The sequence below is a fragment of the Poecile atricapillus genome, chromosome 14 (genome assembly GCF_030490865.1).
Source record: "Poecile atricapillus isolate bPoeAtr1 chromosome 14, bPoeAtr1.hap1, whole genome shotgun sequence".
Lineage (NCBI taxonomy): Eukaryota > Metazoa > Chordata > Aves > Passeriformes > Paridae > Poecile > Poecile atricapillus.
This window is the reverse complement of record NC_081262.1, coordinates 11,655,405-11,679,414: the sequence shown is the minus strand read 5'-3', so window position 1 is coordinate 11,679,414 and position 24,010 is coordinate 11,655,405. Positions and strand designations below refer to the sequence as shown.

The 24,010-nt window shown below is 39.9% G+C and overlaps 2 protein-coding genes and 1 long non-coding RNA gene across 3 annotated transcripts in view; 2 read left to right on the top strand and 1 right to left on the bottom strand.

Moving 5' to 3' along the window:
• GPR146 (G protein-coupled receptor 146) overlaps positions 1-11,277 on the bottom strand; it is a 46,117-nt gene extending 34,840 nt beyond the window's left edge. Inside the window, exon 1 of the mRNA XM_058850160.1 lies at positions 10,699-11,277. The gene's annotated coding sequence lies outside the window, so the exon portion shown is untranslated. The remainder of the gene's footprint in view (positions 1-10,698) is intronic.
• The window catches only part of C14H7orf50 (chromosome 14 C7orf50 homolog), a 122,305-nt gene that overhangs the window by 78,331 nt on the left and 19,964 nt on the right, over positions 1-24,010 (top strand). The window contains exon 3 of the mRNA XM_058850165.1: positions 17,495-17,688. Coding sequence (XP_058706148.1) covers positions 17,495-17,688 — 194 coding nt within the window. The remainder of the gene's footprint in view (positions 1-17,494; positions 17,689-24,010) is intronic.
• Positions 1,604-10,691, top strand: LOC131584750 (uncharacterized). The gene is made up of 5 exons (XR_009278795.1): positions 1,604-1,825; positions 2,566-2,847; positions 3,031-3,177; positions 6,717-6,813; positions 7,266-10,691. It is a non-coding gene; the product is annotated as an uncharacterized LOC131584750 (long non-coding RNA).

Genomic DNA, 24,010 nt, shown 5'->3' with positions numbered 1-24,010 from the left:
TTTGCAACATTTGTTGTGAATAAATTTTTTGCGCTTTGGCCAAAACAAGACTGTTTTTATGACTATTTCCAAATGTGTTGAAAGCTTATGTTGCTGTGTTATTTACTGTACAGCACTTAAATAACTTTATATACTGAACATATGCTAAAGCAGAATTCACAAATGGCATCTCCCTCAGTGCAACTTCAGAAGAATTTCAGAGAAGCTGCAGTTGGTGTCCTACTGCAACCACATAACTTTGCAAGGAAGACAGACAATTTAAAAGTTTTGAGACAGAATTAGGAAAATTATAAATACTTGAAATTGTGACAGTACCAGGAACATTAAGCCTAATTTGACTGAAATCCAAATACAAACCTTAATCTAAGAAGCTAAAAGGAAAGCAATGAAAGATACAAAGCTTTTACTAGGGCTGAAGGATTTCAGAAGCCTTTAGAGATGTGTGTGCTCTATTATATGGGTTATGTTTCTGACACTTCCCAATATGGATTTAAAGTAGTTTTTTATTTAAAAAGGAAATATATACAGGCAGTGTGGCAGTAGACCTACTCTTTGAATAGATAAAAATGCTTTAAAAACTCTTGACAGCTGCTTGTAAGAGGAGCTGTATTAGATATTTTTCTGCTTTTTTTTTTCTAGTAAATTTATTGGCTGAACAGCTTAGGAGGTGTTTCAGGCTAATTATCCATTTGCAAGCAACAACTGTGTCTCAAGTATTTTGATCATGTGCCAGTTTTAAACTGAAAACAAACCTTGATATGACTGCACTTTTCACTTCTTTAGACTTTGTCTTTTGTAGCTAGTCAGAAATTTTGCATAGATTTTAATATGTGTGCTCCTACTGTCAAATGTGTGTTACTTTTACCCAAATGACACAGACATCCTAAACCAGCTCTGCTTACTTAAGTGGTAAAGGAAGAGTGTTTTGCCATATCAGTTCCTACAGCATGTATATCTTTTCCTGTTAAAGCACTCCTATTCCTTAAACATTTCCCATTATCACTGGTGTCCTGACAGCAGTAATCTTTCAGGAGGTCTAATCTGAGACCAGGTTAAAAATAAAAATGAAAAAACCCTAAAATCCTGTGAGCTCAATCTGACTTTTGTGCTGTGGTGACCAAAGGGTAAAAGAAACTGTTTTAAATAAATTTGTTCTCTTTCTAAATAGGTAACTAGCCAAATGCATTTCAAGTATTTGTTCAACCGATCAAATATTGCTTTAGGTTTAGAAAACAAATTAACCAAATATTTAAAGAATTAGACATTTTGTACCTGAACACTTCTCTGTGTCACTGCTTCTGCACTGGTGACCCTAAGTACTGTGGTCAAAATAAAAGACCCTTTCCATGAAAATAAGTCAGACAAACATTTAATTTTTATTTTTTTTCTTCTTCATGAAACAACTAAGCTGTGGAATTTCACACTCTTTTTATTTTACCCTTATACTTAAGAGAAAGTCACACCAGTGTGTCAGATTTAAGTCCCTACTTCTGTAGATACAGTGATTGGCTGAAGTGCACATATATATATATAGGGCAGAAGCATAACTTGATAGTTGAACATTAGTTTGATTTTGAGATAAACATTAGTTTGAATTTGAGATAAACACATTTCTGTGTGTGCAGTTTCAGAAAGCAGAACAGCCTGTCCTGACACTAAATAAACACGGTTCCCAGGTGGAAATTCTCAATTTAGATGTCTGATTAACTTCTAACTCAATGGCTGTAGTTTAAGATCCTGGCAGTGTTTGAATCACTGGTATTAGATACCATTCCTCTTTCTGCTCTGGAAGTAGAAGCTGTGAACTTCTCTTTCACACTGTTAGGTAAGCTTTTCTACTAATTAGCTAAAAACAGGAGTGGACTCAGACACACATAGGCATGGCAAAGACATTTTTGCATGCTACCTATGACAAAGAGTTTTAAATAGACCAGATTAAAGTTTTGGCAGTGAGATTTTAAAATCTCAGTTGATTCTTCCAATTGCTCTGTTCCATTCTGTTGGTAGTGTCTCCTGTCACAGTGTGTGAGCTTACAGACTTGGGTGATTATCAGATGTTCTGTTTACAGAATTGTGAAGCTTTTTTAAAGGTTGCTAGAGCTTAATTCCTAGCACACCACTTGCTTTGAGTCATTGCTGAACTGAATGTAGTGATGCAAGTCTGAAAAGAAATGCAAAGAGAAGGACAGGATGGCAACACTTGCTCTTCTTTAACTGCCTTGATCACATCTTGCAATATGTTTTTATTTGTACAGTATATGAAGATAACCTATTTTCTTTGTTGTATTAGATATCTTAATGAAGTTATGGGTATGAGTTATTATTAGATGGCAGCATTTATTTGTTTAATTAGCTAAATGATACAAGTGAAATTTCATTTTGAACTCAGTCACCATCTGTTAAACTGCTGAAGCAGTTCAATAATTGACTGCTACCATTACCCACTCCAGAATGAGCAAGCAAACCCATGAATTTTTTGCCACAGAAGACTTGTTTCTGATATATTTATTAAGCACTGGTGGGTAGGTACTGAGAGAAGATTTTCCTGCTCATTCAATACTGCAGGATGCAAACCACCATCTTCTCACTGGAGTTGTACCTTGAAATGGCTACAAAACCTGCCCAGCTCCAGTGGAAGCTGTTTGTTCTCCCTGGCAGTGCTCAGAGTTTCTGATGGGCAGGAAATCAGTGTCAGTGCTGGACAGAAACACTGCAGGTCAGGGACTCACAGCTCCAGCAGCCAGAGAACATCAGCCAGAGAAGACATTAAACCAGCAGCTCACCTGAGAGGATGAAGAACACAGGGGAGCTTCCCTTTTATACAGATATTCTCAGCATTGGGGAAATGTGAGTCCTGTACACTGTATGACATCTATTAATCTATACTGGTTGTCTATTGCCATTTTTAAAATTTACTTGCTTGCATGTGTAAGAAATCAAAATTATATATATATATATATATGTTTAGTAATAAGAAACACCTGAGTTCAGGCCCTTGGAAGCAAAAATTATGCTTTCTGCCTTTACTAGACCTCTACCGTCATTTTGAAATTAGAGGGAAATAACTGAAAGCCCAATACAGCAATGCATGATTCTGCTAAAAAGCAACAAATACCAAATGATCTGTGGTAATTTGAGAGCTGACAAGCTGCAATTCATCACCCTGGTATGTAAAAGGTAGGATATACATAGCAACATTACGTATTTTACACTTATGTTTATTTTAAGGAATGGTGTCTTCAGCCAGACGGTGCAAAAAATGGGATCCAACAAGCTGCATATCCACTTGCTTCCACCTTTCTATCACCTCCTCCTTTTGCTGGCAGAAGTGTTCACAGTGAATCAAATTAACAAACTGATTTGCTATTAATCTTTGTGAGGGGACAAAGAGATAATTTTCACCCAGATGGGTTTACGAAACTGTGCAAACACCTGTGCCAAGGAAGAAGTGGGAAAAGATGGAGAGTGTCTTTCAGCAGCGATACTGACTTATATACATTTAAATTATTGTTAAAACTATTACCTGAGATTTTCATTCACATGTGTAAAGCTTTCTTTAGAACCTAAACAGAAGCATTTGGTTGTGTAATCTTTCACTGTAAGCAGAATATGCTCCATCTAACCTATAAGCACATTGTTTGTCCCACTGCAGTCACTATGTGGCTGTATTTCTTCCATTAAGTTAATAATCTCTATTCCATATAATGTGGGTATTCTAGTGTAAGGCAGGCAAGGAAGAAATCAGAGCTCTGTGTAATGACATTAAGCTTTTAGGTTACAGACAGAGTAAAGGACTCACAGCTGCTTAACATATGCCCTCTGCCTGAACTCGCTTTATCACTTGGTATCTGACTGCTCTCAACATATAAAAAGTTGCTGTGATTGATAGTCAGTTATACAGTATTTGTCAGGGTGAACTGAATCATTATGTGTATAGATTCAGGAATATAGAAAAATAAAGCTGAAAGAAGAACAACAAAAACTGACATCTTTCCCATTCATTAGGCTTTCCTAAGGCAACTGTTTTTGTTTGCAGGAGTTAGTGGTTGCTGGTTTTTCTAACCAGCAATTGCTGAGTGATTTAGAGTACATCTCTGCTCTTTTGTTTGGATTTCATTTGTGAAACCATTTAGAGTTATAAAACTGTCAACTTAAGAACATTCTATATATTTTGCCAGAGAGGGCCTCCTGTATGCAGAATTTATGCATTTCTCTCCATTTTGTATGCTGTTTGAATTTTCATTATACATCACTGTTCTTTTTCTGGTTATTTGAATAATTCCCACTAATTTAGAGCAGCAGAAATCCTGGAACTAATTATGAAATTACATCTCAGATCAGTCATCAGATATTGCTAACCACAACATCTCACCCTTGGCCAAACCTAGCCCAGCAATGCAGTAATAGAATGTTCTGCTGATGCCTAAAAACACTTGAAATTTAGAAACCCTGACTGCAACTAGAATTGAATCATGCACCTAAACATTAGAAAGCATAGACCAGAACTGTTAATGACGTTAATTACAGTAGTTAAACCATGCTATGGTACCTTTCTAAACTCTCAGATACCCTAAAATAATGACAAGTTAGGAGCTGAAAAATGTTATGCAAACTTGTATTACCTACTATTCGGAGCTTTGCTCACTTGTTTCTCTCCTGCAGAATTCCTTTGGTGGCTAAGCTCAGTTTTACATTGCGTGGAAGCTGTAAGGCCTGAGTCTATCATTATTCTGCACAACCTCAATCTCTCCTGGCCTTGCTGCTGGCCCTGTTTCATGTGTTTCATATATTTATTTCAGATTTTCTATTCCTATTGTTCATAAGATATGGCAGATTTAAGTCATCAAATACTTTAATTATATAAATGTGTCTGTGATAACTTTCTGTAACTTAAAAATTGGAATTTACTATGAATTTGCACCTCTTATTGTTCCTGGATGCTTGCTTGGTCATATGCAGTGGGAGATAAGCCAGTGCTTCAAAACTGCTTTGGGATTTTTGGAGTCAAAAGTCTTTAAGGTCCAATGACAGATTTTAGGAAAGCTTTAAATAACTGAAGAGTTCACTTAGGGAATCTGGAAGAATCTATGCAGGAAGCTCAATGTTTTGTCTTTGCTATCTTAATAGAAAAACAGGTTCTGATTTTCCTGGCTTCCCTAACTTTTCCAGTGTCCCCTGTTGTCCTTGACTTCAAATTTCAGTAACCATGCTTCCTGCATCCCTTGCAGGAGATCTTATCTCCATTTTCCACCTTATGACCTTCCAGTACAATTTTAGTTCCCAGTGTTGCAAGGCAAAGTATTAATTTTTAAAGAAAATTTTTAAAAAGAAAAGAAAAGATGAGGAAATTTCTTTGTGAAACTTGATTTTTTTGGGTTTTTTTGTTTTTGTTTTTTTTTTCCCTTTGGAGACTGCAATTTTACTTAACATGTTTTAGGAAACATATTGACTTTTACTTCAATCTTCAACAGAGAAGTATCATATCTGCTTGCTCATTTCACATTCACAATAATGGAATATCTCTCATTAAGGTAGAATATTTTCATTCTGATTGTACTTTACTTTTTCTGTTTCAAAGTATATTTTATTGCTTGCAATTACAAAAAGAAATATGAGGCTTTTCTGTTGCCATTCAGCAGTGAATTCCGACATCTTGGCTTTTTTCCAGACGAGTTAATTTTTTTTAAATTTTGTTTTGAAGATCAGGATTTCCCTTGAGATGGACCTTCCATTTGCTGTTAATCTCACTCTTCCTTTGCTCTCCTTTTTTTCTGCCAGCCATAAACTACTTCACTTTCAAAGCTCTGCAGTCTAATCCCACTGTAGCCATTATCCCTATGCACTATGGAAATGTTGACTCTTGGTTCAGTAACAGCTCAAACATTTACCTTTGACCATCTGCGTTTTCTAATGACCATCTCCAGTCCTGTGCTGCCCTGTGTGCCATGAAGAAGTTCCTTGTTGTTCCTATCTTAAAACTTTCTTTTGATCCCTGTAAAATTACATGATAACAGAACAGGTATGTGATAAAGTTAATCCCCCTGTTGGTGGGTCCAGGCTTTCTTGTGTTTCACATATTATTTCATCTGTGATTATTCACTCTCTTTTGTATTTAACTTTAAAATTGCATGGGCAGCTGTTGCTTCCTGTTGTATTTATACTTGGTTTATCAAAGATGGAAAATATAAGTTCAGCATGTAAACCCTGGTTTTAAAACTTATCATGAGTTATAAATTCTGTCCATGTAAATTTTAGTACTCATTTTACAAATATACTTATGCTACTTATTATTGAAATTTAAATTAATACAATTTTATTTTAGGGTAACTTGCTAGATGCTTAATTCCAAAACGAAGCAAACGCTACCAACACCTTGTTTTGTGCTGCTTTTACAATGATACTTTTCAGTGTGGTCTGCTGAAATACAAACAGGTTTTATGGAGCATTTTCACTAAACAGTCAACAGGTTTTAATTTAGCTTCTTAAATCATAATTGTTTTTCAATTTTCTGCTCTGCCTCACAAACGCATAATGAAGGCACACCTGATGCTATAAAAACCAGATGTCATTTCAGTATTTTCAGCTGTGTGATAAATTTGAGAGCTTAAAAGTTGGTATCATAGATGTATAGTTACCAGAGAGCTCACAAGAACAGAAAGTATGTGGAGTGTTGCTAAATAAATAGGATTTTGGAATGGGTTGCACTTTATTTTCAGAGACTTTGAAAATGATAGATGGAATTTTCTTAAGGAACTTTCAGGAGACGATTTCAAACCTACAAACAAATTCAAATTCTTTCCCCCTACCAGTCATGTAAGTACCACTTGCTCATGGGGATTTGAAGAGCAGCATGCAGACCTGAAGGAAAGTTAGATTGTGTGATGCATATCAGCTCTTAAAAACATTCCTCCTTCACCACTCTCATTGAGAAAGAATTTCTTGTGATTCAGTGAACACAATTTCTTGTGATTGTGAACACAATTTCTTGTGTTCAGTGGCAACTCAGTTTGCCTGAAATGCAGTTTTTCAGTCCAGCTTTATAGTACTTGTTGCTCTAAACATCTTCAAATTCTTCATACAGGTGTTCAAAGGTCTCTTAGTGAAAATTATATATATTTAGAAGAAAGATCATTTCACACAAATTAATTGCCACAATCTCATTCATCCATCTCTGGTTATCACTAGGCAGAAAGTCAAATGCAAAAATCAGTAATGCCCATCACATTTCTTCCTTATTTTATTTAGAGGTGTCTCTCTTTTCACAGCCAAACAGAGGGTCCAGTTCTCTGTCTCCAAACCATTTATCCCACTGGAAAGCAAACCAAGAGGCAAGACACATGCTGAGGTTGTTGATACCCTTATGCTCAGGATGCAGGTGCAGGACAGTTCAGAGGCTGCTCATGTCCCCAGTGCTGCTGTGGCTGTCTATTTTAGGGTGACTGAATCATGAAATGATCACATTCTGCTAAAGAAGTGAATCCTGCCCACTCCATTTTCTTGAGTGTCTTCTCTTGGGTCTTGTTCATCACAAATTGAAAGTTGCGTGTTCCTGCCTACGTGTGCAGCTGAGTGGATATAAATGTAGGTATGGATGGATATTCCATTCTGGAATATTTAGCTAGGTTTTGAAGAATATCTGGGTATAACTGACTAAAAATGGTGCTGGTCTTATTAAGAAGTTAAGGGAAAAATGTTCTGCTAAGTCTGTGAGAATATGGAGTGTTTGAGAGTAGTGTATATGTCTCAGGACATTCATTCCCTGTAGCAATACATCCTGTTAACTCTGCAGCTGAAAACACTGACAGCTTGTTGGTGAGGAGGTATGAAGTTTATTATGGGTTTGTTGACCTTGTTGTTTTTAACAAAAATGTCTTCCTAAGTCAAATATAAAGATTCCTGTTTGAATTGTAGGGAGAGCTACCTTTCCTACGGATCAATAACCACTTATTTTCTACTTAATATTTAGTATTCAGCTTCACTGATCTTTCCCATAAATGGCAAAAATGTACCTTCTCCAGCTGTATGTTAATTATGTTTCATTTTAAGTCAGAATGGGTACATTACAGAGAAACTCTCAATTTGAGACTGAGCAAACTAAATATAATCAGCTGAGTGAATCCAGCACTGTGAACATGAACCACTGGTATAAATAGGAAAGGAGACACCTTGAAGCTTTACCATACTCAAGAAGTGTCAGATCATGTTCATTTGAAAGGGATGGCAACACTCTTTTTCCCCTAGTGCAGGCATGAATATTGTTTCATGGAACACAGGCTATCCAGGTGTTCAACAGACTCTGGTGTTTGCACCTTTATTGTTGAATTTCAGCATTTCTTGAATGGCCATTTGACTTGTTTTTTTATAATTTCACATCTCTTCCTTCATAAAGACTTAAATGGGGGAAATTAAAACAACTTTAAAATACTTCCACCTACTTTTCTGACAGATTCAAAACCTTATGGACTGTTTTCAAACAGCTCTTTTATCAACAAGCGTTGCTGTAAGGATAATTGGTATGAACTATTAGGAACTCTTATTATGATGAAGATTTGTTTCATTGTTCAGGACAAAGCACTCCTGATGATACGGGACCTCCAAGACTGGTAGAAATGTGAGAAATTGGTTCTCTACAGTTCTTTTCTGTTGTATCCAACTTGGCAAAGCAACATGGGATTCTTCTAGATCTTCCAGAGGGAGAGTCTGAAGGATGGGTCACTGCACAGAATTGGCTTTAATGACATTGACATGACTGAAAAACCCTGGTATGACTGCTAGAATATCTGTATTTAATCACAACTTCTGATAGAGAAAATGCATTTCTTTCTATATTGTGTGTTTGAAAAGAACATATTTCATTAACAGTGGTCACCCTTGCCACTTGGCTTCTGAAAAAGGCATCCCTATGAAAAAAAATGTCCCGAATTTTAAAGATAATATTTATATTTTTGCTGAGGGAGTAATGGGGAGGAATATCACTTGAGCTTGAGAATGTCAGTATAAGTGATATGCGTTGTGTAAGTCCCACCTAAGCTTTCCTTGTCTGAAATGTTAAATAAAGACTTTAATGAGTTCCTCTGCATAAGGATAAATTTAGCTCCAAGAGCAGTGCAAAGCAGACTTGTTGATTGGTGTGGGAATGATTGCTGTGATTCCTGAGCTATGAAGGTGCTGTCATTTCTGCAAAGGATCTGTGCAGGGGAGGCAAAACAGAGAACTGACTCTGCAAAATGAGTTGTGGGTCTGTGGGTATGCCCAGAACTTCATGTAGGGTCCTGTTCTATTATGAATCATAGCTTTGCTGTTTTATTGTAAATGATTGGTCTTTAATTATAACTTCAGCTATAAATTTGTGATTTTTTTGTGTGAAAAGTTCAAAGCTGGATTAATAAATTAGTCCAGAAACTTCTTACTATTTAAATACTGCCTCAGCTATTTTCATAGCTTTATTAGAACAGTTCATTCCTCAAGTTATGCCCTTTACTTTTGGTCATGGAGATGTTCTCCGGGTCATTCGTTAAGTGGGTGTGTCATTTCTGTGTGATGTGAAAATACCAAAATGACCCTTTAAAAGTGTGTGTTTTCCAAGGAATGCTGCACCTGCAGATGCACATCTGCACTTGCTGTACTAAATCCATGCATTCTGTCTGTCTGTACTGAGCTGGGGATGCTGCAAGTCTCTTATCTCTACCTGCAGACTTTGTACCCTACAGGCTGGTGATAAAGAGGTTCCAGAAACATTTAAGTGGAAGTGGAGGCATCCAGTCCCTCTCCAGCAGTGAGAATGTGTTTTGCTGTCAACATCTCATGATGACCAGCATGAGGGGGACAAGCATTGTTGCTCTTGCTCCACAGGCACCTATTTATTATCTGTCCCAGGGAATTCCTGCCTCTGCTGGAGTAGAGATGTAGCTATCATTATTTTTGCTTGCCTTGCAGAAGGCAGGCTTTGATTTCATTCTCTGTGTCTCACTGAGGTCTACATAAATCATCTGAAGTTGGCCAAAAGCTTGAGAAGAATGTTGTGATCTACAGCTGTTATCTATGCCTTGCCCATTTTTATTGGGGATAAAGCCTGTTTGCATTAGAGTAACGGCAAATACACACGTGCTGCATAAACCTGTATCGGTCGTTCCTAAACAACGTGCCAGAAATCCCCCTTGATTGTGTTAACAACTAAATTGCCAAGTTCTTTTTGACAAAACAATCAGCCTAGCCCCCGTTCGCGCACGCCGCTGACAGTGGTGGTGCAGAGCAGCACATGGAACTCGGTGCAAGTATGTTCTGTATGTGGCTGCTATGGTGATTAAAATACATAAATAAAATAGATAAATATGGCCCATATTAGAAATGCATTAGTGGCGCTGTCTCCGATCGGAGGCGTGCGCTGTCAGCCGGGCTCCTCGCTCCGAGCGGGCCCGCGTGGAGCCGCAGCTCCTGAGGGGGCCGGCCTTACGCAATGGCCCTGTCCTACCTTGTCAGCTCGCAAATTCAACACAAAACGCCTAAACAAAGGCCTTTTGTGCACGCTTTATAGTTCAGTGGGGATTAGTGGCCTGACACGGTTCTCAGACGGGACAAGCTTAGCGTTAATTCGGCCGAGGTTAATTGGGGCGGACGCGGGGCAGGCAGTGCGGGCTGGAGCCGGGCTCGGGCTCTGCGCTTGGGGACTGAGGGTTGTCCAGAGCCGGTTCTGCTTACCTGGCCTGGCGTGTTCCGTGTTCCCGGCGCTCCAGTGCCTCAGGATGCGGACGATCTCGGGCTCGCAGTCCTGCCCGCAGCTCCAGAGCTCCCCTCCGCCGGCTGGGACATCCTACCCTGTTCGTGGGCTCCGCTGGATCAGATTCCTGCTCTTCTTCCCCCTCTCACCTTTTAGAGTTCTCTGACCGTAAAATCCATCCCTTTCCTGAAATGCAAGCACGATGCACTTGTCCAATGAAGTTTTTTTCCAGGCGGGATTCAAATTCCGAGCAAGCCTTTCATTTCCTTCGTGCTGGGGGGAGAGCGAAGGCAGGGAGGCGAAGGAAAGCGCTCGCTTCCTTTAAATCCCCACCAGCGTCTTCCCAGCGCTGGAAGCGAAGTAGCTTGTCATGGTGATCTTCGGAGCTTAACTTTAGAGGGGGAGGGAGAAAGTGGAAAGCAAACTGAATGCTGTAGTGGAGATTTCTCTCTTCCCCCACTGGGCCCCTTGCCGACTGTTTTTATTGATTTCAATCACTGGAGGCTCGCTGGCTCTCAGAAGAAACACTGTGTAATGTGTTCTTTCCTGGCTTTCATTAAAGAAACTCAATGCAGTGCGGTCACGCTGCCGAGCTCGCCTGGCAACCTGCCTACACCCTGTGGTACCTCTTTCATTGGAGGAGATCGAGCTCGTGGTTTGGGGTTGGTTTATTTATTTTTTTTCTAATTCTCCAGCAAGGATTTCAAAACAGCCTCTGCTCTGCTTCTACCTCCTCTCACAGCCCAACGCCTTTTTAAGCCTCAGAAGAAATTGTCAGCACCACTAAAGGGGACGACTTTGGTGGCAATGAAAGCGCCGGGTGCTGCGACAGTCTCGTGCTCCTTCTATTAAAATTCCTCTGCGTTTCTGGGGAGGGGTTAAAAGGGCTGTGTGTAAGCCACAGGGATGTGGATACAAATGATTTCCGAGAGGGTTCCTTTTTTTCTTTTTTTTTTTTTTTTTTCTTTTTTTTTTCCAGTTCCATGTTTTCCTGATTGCTTAACATGGGTTAATTAAGAGTAGGGAAGTAAGCAAAATTCTTCAACAAATATATGAAAATTCCTGGCCCACTGTAGTTGCAAATGAAGCAAAACTGCATTCCCCGAGTCTGCAGTTGTGGTGGTGTCTCAAGAATTTCTGTTGTACTCAGGGCTGTGATACTGGTGGAGAAAAATGAGAAATACAATACGATCCTAATTTATGCCTTAGAACTTAATCTGCCGCAGCACAGGAGTATGTACTTTATAGGAGTAGCAGTCTATAAAGTGGAATTCAACAAGCTGCGTTCTTTAGGTTGTGTATTCTGTGTGCCTGTAAATGCTTTCATGTAATTTAGTAAATTGTTCAATTTCTTCTGATTCAGCAGTTGCTAATGATAACTCTTTATGTGCTCTTTACAATTGGCTGTAAATCTGAGACATGCAAAGATCACACAGTTGTAAATTAAACCAGGTTTCAAGCTCATCAGGGTGCATCTATTCTAAATTACATCTGCAACTTTAGGGTGCTACCTGATCACTTGTGTTCCTGAGATACTATACCTGTATACACAAGGAGGCTTTTACAAACAAAACAAAACAAACAAAACGCCAACTTTTACATGACCACAAAAAGGATCCTTTCCTGGAGCAGAAAGATAAAAAGGCTGTTCTTACTTAAATCTGGTTTCCTGCAGAACTTGTTTGAGACTTCCCTGCCTGGGTTGAATCTACGGAAAGTTTTCCTAATCAACTTAATATAAATTATTGCCTGTGTTTTTGTTGTGAGGAGTTGAGATTCTACAAACACCTAGCTTTTATGAAAAATTTTATATTTTTCTTTGAGCGGTGTATAAATTTTAAAAGGTCTTCCTCTGTAAGCACTACAGATGTTGCATAAAGAGTACTTCTACATGTTGCTTTTCATTTAAAATGTGCTTTCTGGACATTAATGAAATTTCATATACCCTCTCTGGTCATGCTTCTTCTTTTTATGGAATGCTAAATGATAGACAATAATTATTTAAATTCAATATGGCCTTGAACTGTTTTATGCAAATTTCTCTAGCCGTAGTTGTAGCACAGCTCTTTGGCCAGCCTTGGATAGTAAATAATTTGTCAGTCTTTCTTTTATGAACCTTGTGTCTAAGGGTCTGCCAGGCTTTCTTCTCTGTGGGTTTTGATCTGTGTTTATAGATTCCGCTTTTTGTTTTTAGGCTGGCAGATGGCCAGTTATTTATCTGGCTTCATGTGCATTGTGTGAGGCAGAAACAGGACGTTTTGCATGCTGATAACGTTCATGGGGCATTTGGGGGGCAAAAGGCTGCTCCTAAGCAGAAGCCATTACGTGATGTGTCAGTAGCACTTGGTCAGTGAACAAAGCCCCTTTTGACATTCCTCTGTGTTAAAAGTTAAGAAATAACACGAGCTTCATGAACAAACAAGGTGATACAATGCTCCTACTATGAAATAAGCCATACAATCCATTTCCCCTCCATTTTGAACTCTCCAGAGTTCAAAAATTTGACGCCCTTTTTGTGTTTGTCACTGTTATTTATTCCTTTGAATTTCTGCTGTTGCTTGCTTTGCTGTTGTACAGACTTCTGGTGCTGCGCTGGGAGAAAAGAATAAAAGTCTATTGGTTTTGGAAGAGCTGAATTCATTGGTTCTAATAAATAGTGAATTTGGTGTTGTGGCTTGGTTTGTGGTTCCTTCTGTAGGCTTGGCAGCAAAGCCAAAACCCTGATCAGGCAGGAAGTTCAGACCTACAGAGACGAATCCCAAAGGCAAAATCTCATAGATGAGTATTCTGTTCACTGTGGCAATTCCTCAGAGTTTCTGACTGTGTCAACATTATTCTGTGCTGGTAATGGACAACCAGGGATGCAAATGTGGGAATTTTGAGAGTGAGGAGGAGGAAGAGAAGTCTTTAGGAGGTGTCTTCAGTTCTACTTAAGTGTGAGGCCATCAAGGACTGGAAACAAATTTTAAAATGCACTTAGTGCTCTATGGAAGCACAACACAATTAGTGTGCTGTTATTAGTGCTGTTATTCCCGTCTTGGTGCTGCTTGCTCAGCTATTACAGCTCATAGTCCCCTGGCAGTACAAGCTTTTATGCAGATAGAAAAACTGCCCACAGAAACAATTCCTGTGACTCCTGTTTGGTTCTGCCACTCTCACTGCAGAAAAAAAAAAAAAGGTCAGGTATCTCCAAGAGAACCTGTACATCTTTTTGCTGGTTTCTCTTGCAGTTCTAGTTGTATTTCTCTGTTCTGTATTGCTTAGCAGGGCTGCTTATAGCACTAAACAATTCCCTTCTGTGTGTGAGCTGGCTCTCCATTTATGATTGTAAGCTCACTTGTAAAGATCATTCATAAAATGTTTCAAATTTATGCAATATTTCCAGATTATAAAGAATGATGGAAAACTTTAACTGGTATCTAAAAGTGAATCCTGAAAATAGCTGAATCCTCCAGCTATTTTGAGTCAGATGTCTTGGACTATTTCGAGCATATTGCTATATTTACACACAGTTCAGAAAGTTGGAGACTGGCATTGATGAAAGGCAGTGTGCTGGCACCCACAGCACTTTGCCTGCAGATGGACATGGTATGATACAAACTTTGGGAATTTGCTTGAGGGTGTCTGAGCTCATATCTCCGTGCCTCTGCAAAGCTGACATGGGCTTTTATGAGCGTAAGTGTGAAAGATTTGGGGGTCTGCCTTTCACTCAAAAAATGGCATCCAGTGGCAATATCCCTTTTAGCACCTTTTCAGGCCTTCTGGAAAGTTTCCAAGTGGAAGACTCCCACCTCCTTAATCACGAGAAAACACTGGCTCTCCTCTGAATGTCATTCATTCAAGTGTGCTGACCTGGCCTGACCTTGTTTAGGTTGAGATCTAATGAGCCCACAACCCAAGGTGGTGTGGTAGCTCTCAGCAGGCTTTGCAAATAAGCAAGTGTTCTGTTTTTCTGTGTGCATGTGGTTTAAATTTATCATGTCAATAAACAAGTGTCTCACATGCTCAAATAGGGACTTTACAATGTTGTAGTTAAGGCTAAATTGTAGCGCTACAAATTGTGATGTCACTTTATAAATATAGAAGGAGACAACCTGGAATATTTATGACCTCAAAACAATGAAGTCCTGTTGGTTGGATTTTTTTTTTTAGTTTAAATAATGACATAACACTAAAACTCTTAATCCAAATGGGTCACAAACATCTTCCAGATGAACAGTCACACTAAATGGTTTGGGGAAAAACGAAATTAAAAACTCAGGCTGTTGATTTAAGGAAAGGAGAGGCGCATCAATAGATTGATAAATAATAAATACAGCTAGGATTTAAATTCCAGTGGAAGGTTTGGTTCTGTTTTCTTTCAAGTTCCCAGGTTTGGGGGAAGGATGTTTTTTTAATATAAATAGTGATAAAATTACACTCACTGATAAAATAACTCTCAGCTTCAGTAGGGACTATACCACCAAATGCAGGTATTTTCTGAAGCACGTAAAACCTGAGGGTTTCAAATTAAAAACCCGTCTAGGACAGACTGTGGCACATCCTACTAAATTAACCAAGTTGACATGGATGGATAAAAGTGTATTTGGAACTAGAGAAGTTGTCTGAGCCATTGTGAGGGCTCTGCCAGTACCTGTGCTGGGAGTCCCAGGCAGAAGCTGATGTTTCCCATTTTCCCTGGATGATGAAGGCTCCTCCAGCTGTAAATCCCAACTCTTTCCCACCGGGCCAGCCCTGCAGGAGAACAATGCTCTTGTGTCACACAGCCCACGGCCCATCCATGCTGGAAACAAATGTTGTTAGGGCTCGGTATTTACGTGACCTACAGGGAGGGAGCAACTTGTTTTGTTTTTAATGGAGCGGCCAGGGAGAAGGATAAAAAGCTTTTTGATAATGCAAGGAATGTGGGGGGGGAGGGAAGTCACCAAGATATGCATTTACTGTAAGTATGAAGAAGCAGAGGCCTCTTTATCAGACTGGCTCTAATGATGTGCCACAGTCACTTTATTTGAAAGCTTCATGGCTCACAGAAAAGTAAACAAATTCATTACATTATTTTTAAAAGAAGATTAACTGTAGTGTGTCGTCTGTTGGACAGCTGCTGTAGTAATCTTTTACAAACACTTTATAAATGACCACCCTCAGTGTTTTCTAGGGCTTTGTGTGGCTGGATTGTTATTTTAGTAAGTACCAGGGTGGCTTTTCAAATGGAAATGTTGTTTCCTGTGTAACTATTCAATTCTACCTTCATCCTAAATATTATTTTGTTCTCAGCATGAACTATAAAATCTCTTCTATACTAATGCAACATATGTTGCTTTTTTGCATGTGTTTGCAATGAACACTGGCTTTTCTATAAAAGGTACCTAAAAAGTACTTAAAACAAGAAAACAAATTCCATTTTAGTGTCCTGCTTCCATTAGTTCTGATTTCTGCTTTCTTAACCTTCCTTTGGTCTGTGAAAACACCAGGTTGAAAAGATGAGTCAGAGTCATCTTAGATGATAGGTGAATTGACACTGAACAAATGTTTAAACCCCAACAGGTGTCTTTGGCAAATAAGATTGTGTTCAGGTATTGCTTTGTTTAACATTCTTTGGTTGGATGTCAGCAAGAATAACTTATTTAGCTCTGTGTCTGGCTTTGTGTTTGATAGCACTTGACTGACACAAATTAATGTAACAGTAAGGATTTGTGAACTCATAAAGAGGTTTTAACCAATCTTGCCATAAAGCAGTTGATCTTCTTGTGCATTCAGGTTTCATTTACAGGTTACTTGAACAGGTGAGGGGGGAGCAGGGAGAGGAGGAGGAGCACTTCTTTCTCACCCAGTTGGCCTCCATGGCTGTCCCAGGCTCTAGGAGAGGAGCTTACCTGGAAAGTGCCTCTCTCAGACATCTGGGAATGCCTGGAATGAATCTCATCTTGCTATAGAACAGCATTTTATTTCTACTCAACATAATCTTAGACTGGATTTTCCAGGGTAAACTTGGTCTTTATAATCAGATAAACTATTTCAAGCCCTTCATCTGTATGTGAAATACGTATTTTCATTTGGGATATACTGATGCATATATTTATGGTAATATGGTTTGAGATGTGAATAATTAACTATTCTGTCTGCAAACCTAAAAAAAGTCAACCTTTGTGAGACATGTATCTGTGTATGTTTATTGAAGATTGTGCATATGTTTCCTCAAGATTGCTAAAGGATCTCCAAGAGGTCTTGGATGAAGGAGGAAGGTGTCACATCTTTGCCCATGGCATAATTGAGATGAAGCCTCTGCATGGCAGACAGAGGTTTTCTCAAGCCAGGGAAGTGTGTGGTTACACAGCAAACACAAACTGAGGATCTTAAGGAAACCCTACTGCTCCTACTGAAATTTGTGTATGCTGAAAAAACATCCAAACCCTTCATCTGCTGTGAAACAGCCTCTGCTGTTTCTCTGCCCTCCTCAGGTCTGAATGTGGGAGAACAAACAGCACAAGAAGTGTTGGAAATGATGTTTAATACATAGGTGGAAGGTGCTCAAGTTCCTCAGAGCAGTATCACCATCTGTAGAGAGCAGTTTGACAGATCTCTGTGAGATCTGCAGCCCCCATTTGCAGTTCTGGGAGTTGGCCATAGCAGAGAGGTGATGGAAGTGCAGTAAACAGTAAAACTATGAAACCTGAACCTTCTGGTTTTAAATATAACCTGAGCCTTTTAATTACATTTAGGCATATTTTTGTTCGCTATAGAAAGATAAACACTTCATTTAAATGTTAATTATTTCAGGCTACAAAAGAAGAGGAAGAGCTTATTGCAGAGGAAGAACTTACTCCAGAGGAAAAGAGAAAACTGGAAAGAAAATTAAAAAAAGAACGCAAGAAGAAGGAGAAACAGCTGATGAGGGAAGCTGGAATCCCCATTAAAAAGGTGCAGCCCAAAAAGCCATCGGGATCTGAGCGGGCTCTGGCCTATTTAACCAGGTAAGAACAGTAAAACCACTGCAGGTGCTGCCTACACAAGTAAGCTGTAAACCAGTAACCCAGAACAAGCTGTACCAAGCAATAACACATTAAAGGAAATTGCTGCAGTTAAGTACTAAGTTAATGTTTCATCTCAGTTGACACCCTGGAGGACAGTTGATCACCCCATTGTGTTTCTATTACAGCAACAACAGAGGGAAGTTAAGTATGGTGCAAATATTTTATAGAAAGGCAGCTCCCGTCCTGAAGATCTTCTGGTTGTTATATAAATATCATGGGCTTAGCTGCACTTACAGAGATGAAAGGCACAGTGCAAAAAAGATTGCATTGAGAAAATGAGTTTTGTTTCTTGAGTGTGCTGTTCTAGGCAAAGGACTTCCAGTTGTTCTCTTTATATAAGCAAATTCCATGGAGAGGTTAAGCATTGCAGAGTCTGAATTTAACCACTGGCGGAATGTTTGGATATTTGTAGATTAAGAGGGAATTTTGCCACTATTTTAGTAAAACTTAATAGTGTACAATGCCTGATTTCACATACCATAGTGTACAGCAAGCCTAGTGGCTGATTTCAGATTGGGTGCAATCCCTTCACCCAGTCAGCACGCTTATTAGAAGACTTAAAATTCCAGCATAAAGCAAAGTCTGTGGTTAAAGAACTGCACCAAAGCACTCAGGGTACCCCACAGACAGTGAAGAGGTCCTGTATAAACAGGAGGATAATGTTTATTTTTTTCCAAACTGCAAAATATACCCTGGCTGTAAGACCTCCAGAAGACTGGCACGTTACAAGTAGTGGGTTACCACGTGGAATAATTCCAGGGTTGCATCCCTGCCCGTGCTCAAAACTGAAGCATCCAGACTGTCTGAATTGTTACTTACCACTCACAGTGGGAAGGGAGGAAATTAATTGCATTCCAGGCAGAGGGACATGTGCATTTTTGTTACATAACCCTCAGCATGCAGCGATAGCAAAATGACAATAATATTTTTGATCTGGAAAGCAGCTGGAGCAGTTCACCACTGTTTTGAACTGCAAATGGATTGACAGTTAGCTTTGAACCATCTGCTCAGCCTGCTCTCTGGTATGTGTGCTCTGGTAAATGGTGATCTCCAGATAATGGATTTCAGGTTTGGAAAGTAAAGGAACAAGCTGTGGGGTTTTGCTTGTTATTCCACTGTTATCTGTATGGATTTTTGCCTTGTTACGTGGGAGAATATGAAATTATATTTGAACAAATTTAATTCTAGAGTTTCACTTAACCCATACCAAATTACCCTGAAATAGAAAACCACCTCTGCCATTTGGTCTTGTCATACAGTCTATGGGTTGTATGTGCAGCAATAGGTTGTGAGGGATTATTTCAGCAACAGACAATTTGAATTTTGTAGACTTAACAGCAGTAGTCATAAGATGCTGAACTGCCAAGCAGACATAGCCATAGTCACCATTCTAGCCCCAGATGTGCCCAGACCATCTTGAACCATTACCAGTTAAACAGCTTAGTCCTCTTACCCCTCAGACCTTATTTCAACCCAGTAAGACTGCAGAAGAAATAACTGGATTTGAATGAATCCAAGAAGTAGTTTACTAGCTGAGGAAGGGGAACAGAAATCCAGGTTCTGGAAACCCATTGCAAGATGTCCAGCATATTGAGTGGGTGAAGGATTTCAGTCTACATGCTTTTGCAGGGCTACAGGCATGAATAATCTGTGGGAGGATAAGTAAATCTTAGAGAAGCGAGAGATTAATATAATTGGAAGTAAACAAAAGAGGGCTGTGGATTTGTGCTTTGCCCCACCCACAATAAAAGCCTTTCATGACATAAGTGTGGCTAAGAGAAGTGGCATCTTAACTGCCTGATGGCATGTGAATCTGCTGTAGGACAGGTGGAACTCGATGTACCATGTGAGAGCTGAACCTGTCATTTTTATTTATTGAGGGACTGTTTGCAGCAGGAGAGCACAGCTGTACGAGGCACAGGGCGACTTTCACAAAGCTGTGCCTCGTGCTGTCAGTCGAGGGGAGTTAATGAAGAGAGCCCTGATGGCAGGGAATAATGTACACAGTGAGTAGGGTGGGGCTGCTCACTGCATCCTGCCCTTCCTGGTGCTTGCAGAGCAGCCCTGCAGCAGTGCAGCCCTGCAGCAATGCAGCCCTGCAGCAGTGCAGCCGCGTTCCAAGGGCTGCATCGAGGCCCTGGCAGCACTGCCAGTCTGTGCCCCCCTCTGCTGGGCTCCCCACTGCTGGCACAGCGTGCCACAAGCTGAGCAGATCTTCCAGTTTTCCAGCTTTGTTATTTAAGTCTAAAAACAAATGGTCCTTGATGCTTTCCGGTCTCCAGAGGGATCAAATGATCATTTTATTGGAAGGCCATCCCAACTGGGAGAGGCTTTTTTCACCAAGCACGTGGCATGGCCACCTGCAGCAGCAGCTGATGCCAGCTCAAGCTGCAGCCCCCAGCTACTGGAGCAGAGGAGCTGAAGGGTCTCCCCTGTGAGCTGGGTGCCTTTGATAGCCCAGGATCTTCAGCTCCTTGCTCATTTGGATGAAACCAGGCTGAGCATGACCAGGTTTGCACTCCTGATGGAGGAAAAGCAGCCAAATGACTCCTGGTTTTTCTCCCCCTCTTTCACTTTCTCTTGGCCTGTGTGAGAAGAAAAGAGGGAGAGAAAAAAGTCTTTGCTTTACCAATTTTTATCTCATCTTTTCCTTGGTGAGATGAGTTCAGGTGGTTCCCAGCACAGTTCTCTTCCAAGGCAGCAGTTGGCAGAGGAAAGTTACTGCTGCCAGATCCCCAGCTTGCCCAGGGAGCAGACAGGAAGATCTGAAGATAGAGAGAGGATTAAAAGTAGGGAGGTGAAGCAGAAGGGTTATAAAATTCTGGGGGGGAAAAAAAAAAGTAGTGAAATAATGGAAAAACCCCAGAGTGGTACTGAACAGAGCAGAAAAAACCCTGTACAATTACTGCAGAGGAACAGAGAAAAGCAGGAGAGATGAAGTATTAATGGCTAAAAAAAGTGCTCAAATCTCTTCCTTTTAATGATTACATGTCCTGTTTCTTTATGATGATAAGTGATGATTCAGATTTAAAGGGAATATTAGATTGACTCATTACTGTGATTCTTGGAAAATCTAGAATAAAAATTCATCCTTTTCTGAGCATTAGGTGGCTTCAAGTGAAAAGATGTTGCAATTCTAGAGAATGGTAATTAGATTTAATTATAACCTAACTGACCTTCTGTGGTGTTAAAATGTTGGCAGAACTTGTTTGTCTTGGCAAGCCATCCTCTCCTAGAAGCTGCTGTTCTTGTGTTTGGCTTGGAAAGTTCATCGCCGTATGGATCTGCACATACGGATTTCTCCATCACCCATCAAAGGAATAGAGAGAGATCTGAAAAGACCTCACTAAACGAATGTGAAACTACAAGATTCATATCAACTGAAGTTGAAATAATAGATAATATTATCTGGATGTGTGCTGTAAATTAGCTAAGCCTTGCAATACTCTTTATCGTGTATGAAAATTGGAAAAATAAGGTGCTGAAGTACAATTTTTTAAAAAATTATTTATGCCATACTGTTAGTATATGTCACTTTTCTTTATATAGGTCTCTTTCTCATTGCCTAATTTGAATTCAGGCACGATTCAGAGAATGTCAGAGATTTCTTTAAAGCAAAAAGATGCTTCTAGAATTATACAAACCAAGGGCATGTTACAGAAACAGAAAAGTGAGAGACAGGCAGAATTTCCCATGGCGTGAGGAAATTGTCTGACTCTGCAGATCCCAAGGTGGTTTTTGCTGAGTGTGGTGGCAGCACTGCTGACAGCCCTGGACAACCCAGGGCAGTTGTTTATCTGCTGGGTTTGCAGAATAGAAACAGATCCTGGTCCTCAGTCAAACTTTATTACAAACAGTGCCAAGCCTGGGAGATTTTAAAGCTGAAATGTTGCTCTTCCTTTCAGAGAATACAGAAATTCGAGGGGTGTTGCTGGAAGCATTTTTTTTTTTTTAATGGTTTGATATTTTTAATATATGTCATATATTATATAAATGTAGAAATAGCATGTAGAAAGTATATCAAGTTTTTATTCCTTCTGGAGTAGAGGCCATCTGGAGAAGTGAATCAAGAGGTAGATAAGTGTTCACTCAGAAGTTTCTGATTTTTGAAGGAACCAGGAGAAGCTGGTGCTGGGCTGTAAAGCAGGCAGCAACATTTGAGATTTGTGGCCACACAGCTCAGATGATGGTGGCCCTGCAGGAAATCACAAACCCATTCATCCAACCCCTCCTGGGGCAGGTGACTCCATGGGAGGAGATTCTGCATAAACACAACCGTGCTCATTAATGTTGAAAACCAGTTTCTAATTTTAAAGTACCTCAACTGGGCTTGGGTCACATTTAGTTTCCTTTGTTGATTCATGATGTTTTGAAGTTGTTTTACGTCTCACAGGTTACTTTTTTAGCCAGGGTCAGTGATGGCTTTTGGTACTTGATTCTGAATGTAAGTCTTTCTCATTGCTGCTGGCCTACATTGGTATTAATTTCAAACTTGGCATTGGTGTTAATATCTCACCATCATGTGTAACCTTTTAGATATTAAGAATAACTGATAAACTAGAAATCTAAACATACACAGGTCTTTTTTTTTCCTTCCAGAGACTGACTCCTTGGGTAGGATAGCAGCTAACATTAGCATTTAATGGCATTTCTCCTTCCCCCACTCTCCAAAACGGAGATTGAGTTTCCTTCCTGATTGGAAGGTGCAGCATATATCTAAGCTCATCAGTTACCTTGAATTCCATAAAATATTGGAGAACTGCTCCAGTAACCAGTAACAAAAATAGTATATGAACTTAAGAGAAACTGTTGTAATTACACTCAGCAGTGTTCCTGAATTCCCTTCAACAATTGTTGCTTTAAGGTGTCTTGAAAGAGCAGCATTTCCTCAGCGATTAGGGGAATACTGAAGGGGAATAGTTTTGCTTTAATAATCCCAGGGCTACTTTTTAAAGGTTCTGGGGCAAGCATTAACTATGGATGTATTTAATCTATTCCTACATGCTTTTAGTCATTTTGTCATATTCATTAGTTCCTTAAGAAGCTTCATGAATCCAGAGTCAGATACAGGATAAATTTGCATTTGGGGTTGTTCTGTTTAATATGAATTTGGGCAGGCACTTGCTGCTATCTGATTTCAAAGGCTTGCACTTTTCCTAATACTCTAGAGATCAGTGAATTTGTTTTAGCACTTCTCCAAGTTTCTATATTGCTTGGCTTTTAATTTCTACCAGGGCCTCTAAGTGGGTGTGACCTGCCTCTAAGTGGGACTCCTCTCCTTGACCTAAAGCAGCGTGTCTGTAAAGCTGCAAGTTTTCAACTTGATGTTAATACTTGGGCAGATCTCCCTCATTTTAAAGGCAGCCACTGTCTCTGCTCATGGCAAAGGAGTCTCAGCTTGCTGGGAGTGAGTTACCTTATCATTATCCTACACTCCCTTGTGTAACTTCAGTTGCACTGAGTGGCATCTGATGAAGCCACCTCAGTTTGTTTGCAGTTCCCTAGCAGCCCTGATATTACTCACAAGCTCTACAAAGCTCTCTGTTGCAATGCCCACACCTTTCCTATTTTTAGGGTGCTGGTATGCACCAGCAGTTATTCTGGTGGGGGTAGGTGGAGGGGGCGTATTCACTCCACAGATTTTGTGCTGCTTAGAGCTATTCTGCTATCGTGCTCAAGCATATTAAATTCTGCAGAAGACAAAGCTTGCTGCTAGGGTATATGAAGCAGAAAAATTGTTCTGCTGTGTTGGACCTCTTATTAAGCAAGGTTTTTTAAATCATAGTATTGCCCCACAATTCCTATATTATTTCTCCCACCCTGGTGTTTACATGCTGCTGGTGGCTGTGGTGGGTTTCTCAGTTTCACTGCCCCTCCAGTGAAACAGCACATCCATGATCCTTCCTCTCCTACTGCTCCTTCCAGTCCTTGGTGTGCTCTGCTGCTCTTCTTTGAACTCCTGTGCCTGTGATCCTTCTACCACCTGGAAAGAAATGTGGTTTAACTGGAGCTGCTTTCCAGCACTGTGCAGAGGGGGCTGAGGGTCTGGTTCCTCCCTGCTCCCTGTCACTCTGGCTTTGCTGGGCAACAGCATTGGATTCCTCTTTGAGCCATAGAATGCTGAGATTTCACATTAAGTTTTCTGAACAATAAAAGATTTTTTTTTTCTCCCCTCAAACTATTACTGAGTTTTGTGTTAATGACAGTGTTGGTGTGATATACCACTAGAACTGTAATACATTTTTCAGGGTTTCTCATCCTG